Source organism: Polyodon spathula, chromosome 3, assembly GCF_017654505.1.
Source record: "Polyodon spathula isolate WHYD16114869_AA chromosome 3, ASM1765450v1, whole genome shotgun sequence".
Taxonomy (NCBI): domain Eukaryota; kingdom Metazoa; phylum Chordata; class Actinopteri; order Acipenseriformes; family Polyodontidae; genus Polyodon; species Polyodon spathula.
This window is the reverse complement of record NC_054536.1, coordinates 77421091-77433353: the sequence shown is the minus strand read 5'-3', so window position 1 is coordinate 77433353 and position 12263 is coordinate 77421091. Positions and strand designations below refer to the sequence as shown.

General features: G+C 45.4%; 1 protein-coding gene across 1 annotated transcript in view; it reads left to right on the top strand.

Annotated features, from left to right (window-relative positions):
* Nucleotides 1-12263, top strand: part of LOC121313430 (peroxidasin homolog) — a 108176-nt gene that overhangs the window by 45560 nt on the left and 50353 nt on the right. Inside the window, exons 2-4 of the mRNA XM_041245955.1 lie at nucleotides 508-579; nucleotides 8214-8285; nucleotides 8727-8798. Coding sequence (XP_041101889.1) covers nucleotides 508-579; nucleotides 8214-8285; nucleotides 8727-8798 — 216 coding nt within the window. The remainder of the gene's footprint in view (nucleotides 1-507; nucleotides 580-8213; nucleotides 8286-8726; nucleotides 8799-12263) is intronic.

Here is a 12263-nt window from a genome sequence, read left to right as displayed (position 1 = left end):
GTTTGGGAATTCAGTTTAACTTTATACATGCTGACATTTTGGTAGTTTCCGGTACCTCCCCCCCCCGATCTGACCAACAGACGCATTAAACGCGTCCCCAACTCCAGACCATGTGCAGTTTAGCAACACTGACTAACGACTGTACTCCGCTCTTCCTGCTGTTTTGTCTAATGGATGTTTTGTTCCCTTGTTCCACCTGGTGGCAGGACTGATGAAGTGCAGCTTATTTAATTTATTCAGAAAAAAAAGAATCACATTTAATAGCTGGCTCTGGTTATCACTGGATTCTAGTGCTTTGTTAAAAAAAAAAAGGGGTTTAGGCTAGCATCCATGCATTGTACTGTAATTCTAATCAAATTTGGATTACCTCCTTTGAGGGCATCTGGTACTTCTTAATTTAAAAAAAAGACACTGTGTCACATCCATAAAATGAAGTTAACAATGCTCCTTTTGTTGCAATGCTGTGAACAGTTTGAAATAAAACTTTGTATTTGTATTTTTTTGCAGAGACCTCCGATTCAACAGAATAAGAGAAATCACACCTGGAGCGTTTAAAAAACTGAAGAACCTGAACACCTTGTGAGTTTCAATGATTGAAAATATAATACAATACTGGGGCTTTGTATTGGTACTCTGCATTTAGCAATAGTATCATACTGGGGAGATTCTAAATCAGAGCAACATTCACAACATTTACATGCCGTAACACCACACAATCAATTCAGGAAATCCAAATACTGCATTTACATGGCAAAATCATTTCCAAGCCTCATTTTATTGTTGTCCATGTGAACATTCACATTATCAGATGTGTAGTTTTTCTGTGTTTTGGAAGTACATTTAAGGGGAACTTGTACGTATTTGCAAACCTGACGCTGCTTAACGATACCCTTGACTGCCTGATTGGAGTATTTTCTGAGTCACTCATTTTAAAGTTATTTTTAAGAGGAGGTGGCTGGTTAGGCACAGATTGGCCAACAGTACTGAACCTAGGAACACCGGGTTATTAGATAATCTAAATTAAGGTTTATGGAGTAAAATAGAAATAGGCATAGGTGAAGAAAATGCTGTTCAGGCATAGATAACTGATCTTACTTGGCTGCAAAATAGGAAACAAAAGTGCTATCCGTACAATGAACAGTTGAATATCAAAATATTCTAGAATGCAACCTTTTCTATGAAAATAAAGTGTGACCCAGCTCCCTGCTCCTCACTATCATGCTGTATTCCAGAGGTACACCTGCCCTCTACACCCCCCTGAGTTAATACTTGGTGGAAGCACCTTTGGCAGCAATTACAGCTGTGAGTCTGTTGGGATAGGTCTCTACCAACTTTGCACACCTAGATTTGGCAATATTTGACCATTCTTCTTTACAAAACTGTTCCAACTCTGTCAAATTCCTTGGGTAGCATTGATGGACAGCAATCTTAAAGTCATGCCACAAATTTTTTAATGGAATTAGGCCGGGGCTCTGACTGGACCACTCAAGGACATTTACCTTTTTGTTCGTTAGCCACTCCAGTGTAGCTTTGGCTGTGTGCTTTGGGCCGTTGTCATGCTGAAAGGTGAACTTCCATCCCAGTTTCAGATTTCTTACAGAGGGCAGCAGGTTTTCATCAAGGACTTCTCTGTACTTTGCTCCATTCATTTTCCCTTCTATCCTGACAAGTGCCTGTGACGGAAAGATGAGTTCTGGTGATGAATCTTCCTCCCAACCTGTGAGGGCGCTAAAGAACGGGAGGAGAAGTATCTGGAAGGGCTGGCCTGACAGTTCGTTTCCGGGTCAGGGAAGTGGGTCAGCCTGGAGGGAAGCGCGACTCTGTTGTAAGACCGTATTGATTTGAGAGGTAAACGAGAGGCAGCTGCAAGTAATAAGGCAGCTGCAACCGTTTATCTCGATATCATGCAGGATTACATATAGGGGCCAGGGTAACGCTGATCTTCTCCTTCGTTTGGGTTAACGCTTGGAGAGAGAAGGATCGAGAGAGGAGCTCTCGTTGTAAAGAGGAATTACGTGTTGTGTTTGTTTGTAATTGTCTGCGTTTTTCACCACCAGACAGTTAACTCACCTATCCGGAGCTGTCGACCAGGGTCAGCACAATCCGGATCACCACTGCACGGAACCGTCACAAAATACAGTGTCTTCACCCACCACAAGCACGTCTGCACTCACCCAGGACTGGTGACCGTGTGTTCGTTTTGTTCGGGACTGTGTCCTATTATTGCTATCCCCGTGCTTTACACATTGTTGTGTATAGCCGGGGATTTATTATTTAACGGTCACCAGACCTGGATTATAAATAAAAGCACCTTTTCACTGGAAACTGTTGTCTGCCTGTCACTCCTGCATCGCATCACCGCTATACCTGTTCCCCTCCACTAGCCACTTTGCCACACGTGGTGTCAGAAGTGGGATTATGGACCGCAACGCGCTGGCGGAGCTGCTGCAGGCACTGGAGACCAGACGGGATGCAGAGGAGAGACGGAGGGAGGAGCGCTATACGGCGCTCATTGAACGGGTAGGGCTGATCGTTGCTGCAGGAGCGACCCCTACCGGAACATCATTGATGTCGGCCCCGAAGGCACGGGCCATGAAAATGACGGCGGAGGATGATCCGGAGGCATTTTTGGTGGCGTTCGAGCGGCTGGCAACCGCGGCGGGATGGCCTCGGGAGTTCTGGGCAAGCCAGCTAGGACCTTGCCTGGTCGGGGAAGCGCAGGCAGCTTACCAAGCCCTGAGCGACCAGTACGCCACTGACTATGACCTAGTCAAGCAGGCTATCCTCCGTCGTCTCAACATCACCGCGGAGACCCACCGGACGCGGTTCCGCGAGTACCGGAGAGCCCCGGAGACACGCCCCAGGGTGGTGGCACAGCGGTTGTGCGACCACATGGTCCATTGGCTGACCCCAGAGAAGAAGACCGCTCAACAAATGGGGGAAGCCATTGTGGTGGAACAATTCTGCCATGTGGTCGGCGCCGAAACTCAGGCGTGGGTACGGCGCCACAACCCTGACACCCTGGAGGAGGCGGTCAAATTGGCCGAAGATTTTGAGGACTCTTTGACGTCAGCCCGGGTCGGGATCCTGTCAGCCCCTGCCCTGCTCAGGAACCAACCTCTCCCTCCCTCTCCTCCAACACCATCACCCTCGGTCCCGGCACCCAGACCTCCCAGACCGCCGACCCCGTTGGGCCCCCTTGCCTCCCCCCCATGGAGACCAAGGATGGCCCCCAGCTGGGGTAGAGGTGTTGCCCCTGCCCCGTTGCCCTACCAGCAGCGGGACAGATATTTAACCTATGCCCCCTCTGTCCCTCCACTCTGTTTTAGGTGTAACCAGCCAGGACATAGGGCCAGGTCATGCCCCGCTGCTATGGAGTGTGACGTGGCTGCATGCAACTGGACACCTGGAACGGGTAAGCAGGGGGAAAACGGTTGGGAGGGGCCCTGTCTGATTGACGTGGTTTTAGGGAATGTGAAAACCCACGCGTTAGTGGACACAGGGTGTGAGCAAACCTTGATCAGGACAGCTCTCTTGGGCGGTATGTCGTGGCGGCCACAAGGTCAGGTGGCCATCTCCTGTATCCATGGAGACACGGCGGCATACCCCACCCTAAAAGTATATTTATCGGTAGGACCGATAAAACGTCACCTTGTAGTCGGGGTGGCGGAAAGGTTGCCGCACCCAGTTATTCTGGGCCGAGACTGGCCAAAATTCAAAGAATTGGTGCAAATAATGGCAGTCTCAGCCACACACGTAAACGTGGCAGAAAAAGGGAAAAAGGAACGGATTGGTGATGTGTTTCCTTTTCATCCTGAAATGTTTTCCCCTCTGTTCCGTCCTAGAAAAACAAATAAGGAGAGACGGACGGCGAAATGGGAGGGAGCGTCTTTGAGACAAGGCTGGGGTCTGGTGGGAGAGTGCTGTAATGGTAACAAACGCCAGTCGAAGGGAGTGGGAACGCAGTGTGACCGAGAGAGCGAGGTTACTGGGCCGACTAGGGCAGAGGTTATTCCAGCCCCTCTCAATATACCGGACCCGTGGTACTCAAGCGCGGACCTAGTGTGGGGCCAAAAGAACGACCCGTCACTGGTGCACGCTTGGGGGCAGGTCCGGTCCATTGAAGGTAAGGATGTTGATGGCGCTGGGCCGCTAGTATATCCACATTTCAGTATAAAGGGGCAATTACTATATAGGGTAAACCTAGCCGCGGGCACAGGACAGCCTGTAACACAATTATTGGTTCCCCTGTCTTGTCGGACCGAGGTCATGAGGCTGGCGCATGATATCCCTTTTGCGGGGCACCTCGGAGCCGAGAAGACGAGGGAGCGAATATTGGCTCGATTCTATTGGCTCGGTCTTCATACTGATGTGTCGAAATATGTAGCCACATGCCCAGACTGCCAGCGAGTAGCGCCAGGTCGAGTGCGCCCCGCTCCTTTGATCCCACTGCTGATTATTTCCACTCCGTTTGAGCGCATTGCAATGGACATAATGGGCCCGTTGCTACCTTCTGACTCTGGGTATACGCATATATTAGTAGTGGTGGATTATGCAACGCGATACCCAGAGGCAGTTCCATTGAGGTCCACTAGTGCAGCTGCAATAGCCACCGAGTTAGCGCAGATTATGGCTAGAGTAGGGATCCCCAAGGAGATTTTGACTGATCACGGAACCAATTTTTTGTCCAATACGTTACAGCAGGTGTACAAAATATTAAAAATACGTCCCATCAGGACGTCCGTTTATCATCCACAATCGGACGGTTTGGTTGAATGTTTTAATCAGACCTTAAAGTCGATGCTGAGGCGATTTGTAACACAGGAGCAGAAACATTGGGCATCGCTTCTTCCCTACCTCCTTTTTGCGGTGAGAGAAGTGCCGCAGAGTTCAACGGGGTTCTCCCCCTTTGAGCTCCTGTACGGCCGGCAGCCTCGCGGCATTCTCGACCTGCTGAGAGAGGGGTGGGAGGAGCACAAAGGCTCGTCTAAAAATGTAGTGAAGTATGTGCTCCTACTACGAGATCGGCTGGATTTGGTCGGTCGTTTGGCCCAAGACAACCTCAGATCGGCTCAGCACCGACAACAGCAGCATTACAACAAAAATGCACGGATTCGAACCTTTCGACCAGGGGACAAGGTAATGCTGCTACTTCCCTCATCTGAATCGAAACTGTGTGCTAAATGGCAGGGGCCGTATGAGGTGATTCGGGCTATAGGGAAAGTAAATTATGAAATTAGACAGCCCGATCGCCGAAATGAACGTGAAATTTATCATGTCAATTTGTTAAAGCCCTGGCAGGCAAGGGAGGTCTTATTTATAGCCCCAGGCAATATGGAGGATGATTTAGGTCCCTGTCCAGAGACCCCGAGCACAAGAGCGATTTCTATGGGGGAACAATTGGTTCCGGATCAGCAAAGAGAGCTGCGTAAGCTTATTGAGGAGTTCAGCGATGTTTTTTCTGACGTGCCCGGCAGGACAAACTTAGTTGAATATGACATTATCTCTCCACCAGGTGTCACAGTGCGAGAGAGACCGTACCGGATCCCGGAAAGTCGACGAAGTGGCGTTCGCAAAGAGGTATGGGATATGCTCGAGCTTGGGGTGATTGAGCCTTCCAGGAGTGAGTGGTGCAGTCCGATCGTCATAATGGCTAAGAAAGACGGCACCAACCGCTTCTGTGTGGATTTCAGAAAGGTGAACGCTATTGCTAAGTTCGATGCATATCCTATGCCTCGGGTCGACGAACTTTTAGACAGACTGGGAAAAGCGAGGTTTATTTCCACTCTGGCAAATCCCTTTAACCCGCAGCTCCAGAGAGAAAACCGCATTTTCAACACCAGAAGGGCTGTTCCACTTTAAAACCATGCCGTTTGGGCTACATGGTGCGCCCGCTGCCTTTCAGAGACTGATGGACCAGGTTTTACGCCCACATCATGAATATGCAGCAGCGTATATTGATGACGTGGTGATATACAGCTCCACCTGGCGAGAGCATTTGGCTAGGGTTGCAGCCGTTCTTCAGTCTCTAAGGGCAGCCCGGCTGACAGCTAACTTGAGGAAATGTGCGTTTGCCAAAACAGAGACTCAATATTTGGGATTTTTAATGGGGAATGGAAGGGTGAGACCTGTAGTCACCAAAATCCAGGCTTTGGTTGATGCAGCGATCCCCAAAACCAAGACTCAGGTGAGGTCACTACTGGGCTTAGCCGGTTATTACCGCCGCTTCATCCCCGAGTACGCCACAGTGGTTAACCCGTTAGTCGACCTCACCAAAAAGAGTGCTCCAAATTTAATTAAATGGTCAGCTGAGTGTCAGGGAGCGTTTGATACTATTAAGCGTACACTTTGCCAGGCCCCCACTCTTATCACACCGGATTTCACCAAGAGATTCATCCTCCACACCGACGCATCGGAGGTAGGTTTGGGTGCAGTCTTGTCCCAAAAAGTAGCTGGAGTAGAACACCCGATATTATACCTCAGTAAAAAAATGTTACCTCGGGAACGCAACTACTCCGTAGTCGAAAAAGAGTGTTTGGCCATTAAATGGGCTACTCACTCTTTACGATACTACCTGCTGGGACACTCATTCGATCTGGTCACAGACCACGCCCCACTCAAGTGGTTAAGCACAATGAAGGACAGCAATGCCCGAATAACTCGGTGGTATCTGGCATTGCAGCCCTTCATGTATCACATGGTACACCGTGCGGGGAAAGACCACCAAAATGCGGATTATTTTTCCCGGGAGGGGGGAGTAATGGGGAAGGTAGATTTAGCTGAGTGTTCCTTCGGCTCCACTCTGAGCGGTGGGATATGTGACGGAAAGATGAGTTCTGGTGATGAATCTTCCTCCCAACCTGTGAGGGCGCTAAAGAACGGGAGGAGAAGTATCTGGAAGGGCTGGCCTGACAGTTCGTTTCCGGGTCAGGGAAGTGGGTCAGCCTGGAGGGAAGCGCGACTCTGTTGTAAGACCGTATTGATTTGAGAGGTAAACGAGAGGCAGCTGCAAGTAATAAGGCAGCTGCAACCGTTTATCTCGATATCATGCAGGATTACATATAGGGGCCAGGGTAACGCTGATCTTCTCCTTCGTTTGGGTTAACGCTTGGAGAGAGAAGGATCGAGAGAAGGATCGAGAGAGGAGCTCTCGTTGTAAAGAAGAATTACGTGTTGTGTTTGTTTGTAATTGTCTGCGTTTTTCACCACCAGACAGTTAACTCACCTATCCGGAGCTGTCGACCAGGGTCAGCACAATCCGGATCACCACTGCACGGAACCGTCACAAAATACAGTGTCTTCACCCACCACAAGCACGTCTGCACTCACCCAGGACTGGTGACCGTGTGTTCGTTTTGTTCGGGACTGTGTCCTATTATTGCTATCCCCGTGCTTTACACATTGTTGTGTATAGCCGGGGATTTATTATTTAAAGGTCACCAGACCTGGATTATAAATAAAAGCACCTTTTCACTGGAAATGTTGTCTGCCTGTCACTCCTGCATCGCATCACCGCTATACCTGTTCCCCTCCACTAGCCACTTTGCCACAGTGCCCCAGTCCCTGCCAATGAGAAACATCCCCATAACATGATGCTGCCACCACCTTGCTTCACAATAGGGATGGTTTTCTTTGGGTGATGCGCTGTGTTGGGTTTACGCCAATCATAACACTTTGCATTTAGGCGAAAAAGTTCCATTTTAGTTTCGTCAGACCACAAAACTTTTTGCCACAATGCTACAGAATCTCCTGAGTGTTTTTTTGCATACTTCAAACGGGATTCAAGGTGGGCTTTCTTGAGTAATGGCTTCCTTCTTGCCACCCTACCATAAAGACCAGATTTGTGGAGTAATTGGGATATTGTTGTCACATGCACACTTTGACCAGTCATGGCCATAAAATCTTGTAACTCCTGCAAAGTTGCCACTGGCCTCTTGGTAGCCTCTCTGATCAGTCTCCTTCTTGCTGGATCATCCAGTTTGGAGGGATGGCCTGATCTAAGCAGGGTCGTGGTGGTGTAGGCTTTCTATAGACACAGTATATAGTGTACCTTGCATTGCTTTTCTAGAGTAGTCTTTACAGAGAAAGGACCATATCAGAAAACATCATCAAGCTATGTACGTTAAGTTGTTACTGTTTACTTTGTGATATAGTATAGGAGTCTGTTGGTGACGCATACATAATTTATGTTGTTTGCATTAATTTGCTTACAGGTTATTGAACAATAACCACATTAAGAGGATTCCTGGAAAAGCGTTTGATGACCTGGACAATCTGAAATACCTGTAAGTTTAATGTTAATATCATCCAATGTTTAAAAAAAAGGAGGAGCCATAAGTAACCTTACTTTTTGTGCAGAGTCCAGAAAACTGCACTGTGCTGTGTTGTCCTCCCTTGTATTCAAACAACTCCTCAATTCAAAACCTTGAATTATGGTTATCACATGCACACTGCTGCACCCATCCAGAATGGTGATGGGATTTCAGTGTTTTTATAAGAGACTTTGTACTATAGTTTTGGAATTTGCCTGTTAACAGTAAACTAACAGAATTAATATATCTGTTTTGTTGACCAGTTGTGCATCATAACATAATTGAGTTGAAAATGCAATTTTTACTGTAAATGGTAACAACTCCAAACGTATTGAACTTAGAAAGTACACTTTATAATATTTGTCTCAGAAAATAAAAGCAGATCTATGATAACCTTGTTGTTTTGTATTGCAGCTACCTGTACAAGAATGAAATCCATGCAGTAGATAAGCAGGCATTTAAAGGTTTGGTGTCCCTGGAGCAGCTGTAAGTAACTCTCAATTTCTTGCTGTATCAGCTTCTCTGTTTCTCAGCTGCACAGCTTTTTAATGTAACACTTCATTGTACCAAGTAAAAGTATTATTTAAGGTACTAACTTCATATTTGTAGGGCTGTATAAACACTGCTTGGTAAATGAGTTGGTGACCATGACATTGAGCTCTGACCTAATATAGCTGCCTCAGGCCCTGCACATGGGAATGAACATGTTTTTTGTGTTTTTTTTTATTTTAATTTGTGATTTTGTAATCATTTTATATGATTTGACAGGCAGGAGCTATGGCTCCACCCCCTTTATGTCCCACCAAAATATCTACCCTATTTAAACTCTGGAATGTGCCCTTATTCTCTATGTTGCTTTTTCATTTGCAGCTCTGCAGACCATTACTTTTAATTTCCATGTTCTGCTGTCTCTGCTTCCCTATGCATTACCAGGCTTCCACTTTGCATTATTGCACATTTCTGTGCTTTTGCTGTGAGAAACTTTTATAGGGGTTGGTTTGCCATGGCTTGTTTTTAAGTTTTGCCATGCTTCTATGCTTTACTACACCTTGTGCTTTTAGTATGGGAAATGTTTGTCCCCTAATTTCTTTTCCCCTATTTTTCATTTCCCTTGATCAGTTTAGTTTTAAAAAGACTACTTAACCACTATGCTTTTTTCTTTGGAAGCTGATGGTGACTGCATTTTTCCTCTTGCTGGACATCAGTCAACTTAAAATAAATAAATAAATAAAATCCAGCAAAAGGTTCCCAAGGGAGTCTGTCCTCCCTGTTGCTTCTCCTCCATCCAACCCTGCTGTTGACCCTTCTCCCCTTGCCTCCTCTGTACCTGCCGCCTTGATCCTGCTGACTCCACCGTGCTCGTCCTAGCCATTTAGGCTCCAGAATTATTTATTCATAAGGCAACTTCATGCAACAATATTCTCTCCCTCCTCCTTCAGCAGCAGTCTCCTTTAGTAGCAGCAAGCTCCCAACTGAAGCCGTAAAGCAAGCTACGCGCATGCTGTCGCAAATCAATTAGTTTTCAGTTTCATTCCCTAGCTGTCTCTCTTTTCCCAAGAATAACACCCCCAGTCATAAATCAAGAACTTACAAATGTTGGTGAATTTCATAATTGTTTCCCTTTTGGGGACTTTAATTTAATAGTCTGCTACACCTTGTTGCACATGTTAAGCTTTTACCATGGGGAACTTTTGTAAGGGTTAGTTTGCCAATTTTTTTTTTTTAAATCTATATGCTTTTCCGCTTCAATGGCTCTCCTCAGATTGACGCAATATTATCTAAGCAGCCAAAGTTAACATCAACCGTACTTATTCAGCAAACTCTGCAATTTTTCTTCATACATGCAGCTATTGCAGTGACGCTCATTCCCATTCCATATGTCTGCATTTCTGTAAATGACAATAAACTGGAACGTGTCCACTCATTTATTCAAAACTTCCAGATCAATCAAATCATTTCAAAATGGGAATTTCTTCGCTCCTGGGACATTTCTTATTTTTTCCATTTGCATAGTCGTCTCCTCTCTCTAGACTAGCATAAAAAAATCCAACCCATCATGATATTGCTAGTATGCCAAGACTGGAGACCATCTCTCCGCCAAGACAACCAGAAGTTTCCGGGGATCCTCTTTTGGGGTCCTCGCTGCCGAGAGGAAATTGTCACAAATGAACCTCTAATTGTATCTATTTTCTTCACAAACCCTTCTTCTTTGCATTGGTGGTGCAGTTATGGGAAATCGGGAGTCCTCTTTGGGGGCGTGAAGCTTGCTTCCTAACCTCGGAGGTTGGCCGTACCAGCCTCTTACTTTAACAGGAAGGTTCCCGAGTGCCAGAGGGGGCCAAATCTATCCTTACACTCTTCTGTTTTCCCATTCTCTATCACTCTAACGGTTGATTCTCAGCCTTGGAGGCCGATCGGTTCGGTCTTGCCTCAGTGAAGGTGCCTCTCCGAGAGCCAAGGGAACCCTGTACTATACTAACTATCTGCTTTCATCTCTGCCAGTCTTCCTCTCTGTACACCGTGTCTTTGCATGTTTATTTCATTCTCTCTTTCACTGTTCCTGTCTCCCAATGTGGCTCAGCCACGGAAGTCTGGTCGCGCTGACCTCCTTAAATGTAGCCGACCCTTTTATACCGGGGAGACGGCTAGACCTTTTTGATCTATCCTCTGTCCTTCTCTTCATTTCGCCTTGGGGGAAGTAACACTTGCTTCCCAACCTTGGAGGCGGTTTGGTCTCACCTCCACGAGGGCAGATCTCCAAAGCCAAATGGAAGTCCTGTCCTCTTTCTAAAGTCAGAAGCACATCATTCCTATTTCAATTCCCGGTTGTTACTCCACGCAGCCCTTGCGCCTGTTCTGTGAATTGTAAATTATTTTTTATCAGTCATAACAATCTATTTATCCATTTCCATTTTACTTCATGTTTACAAACCATTCTCTCGATATGATATACTCAGAAAACTAGTCACAAAAGCTTCCATTTCTATATTCTTATAAGTTTGTCATTGCATTGTATTTTAACTGGCTTTGGTGCCATTTCATTTAGTAAATTACTTTAAAATGTGTCATGTATTCATAATTTGACAGTTACTCTAAAACACTGTTGCTTGGGGATTTGAGGCCTCATTGAATGTGATAATACTAAGGGTTGATTAATTTGGTTAAATGTGGTCCAAGTTGGCCAAGTAGACTGTAACACTTTGTCTCAGATGCTAATTGTTTTTCACAAACTTCATTATGTCACGAAAGTAGTAATAATATAATAGTAATAAAATTGCAATAATGCTATAAGCTACTAAAAACAATAACTTACTTTTAATGGTAGTGAATCTTTTGACCATTGTATCTTGGACACATATTAACATGGAATGTGAAAACTTTAAACAGAACAGCTAAAAATGCCTACTATTGAACAGCAAACCACTATTTGAAGCCACTTAAATTTATGACAATCTTAATGCTGTCTCCTTCAAGGTAACCTCCTTGTAGATAACCTTAATTTAAAAAGTAACTGGGGTTTCAATATTACTGTAAATAGCAGAATATCTGAATGGTTAAACAGAGGTGTGGCTTTTGAAGAGACTGTGAAGAACATGCTTCCTAAAAGATGTAAGGTGTTCAAGCATGCGTCTTGTTAACATTTGCTTATTTTCAAAAAACCTTGCTTGCTGTGTAATCTCAATTTTTTTTTGTTTTTATATGCAATGGAAATGGTATTATAATATATTTGCTCTTTGATTAAATGTTAATTATGGCACCACTATCCTGATAGCAGCTTTTGAGAAAAAATACCAAATAACAAAAAATATAATTAGTTTTTGTTGGTTGTTGTTGTTACCTTCGTAGTTATTATGCTTTTTGTATTCTCCCTAGTGTTACAAATCAATAACATGTTGAGGGAAAACACATGATAACTGTGGCACTAGATAATGCTAATACTGCATGCAAAAA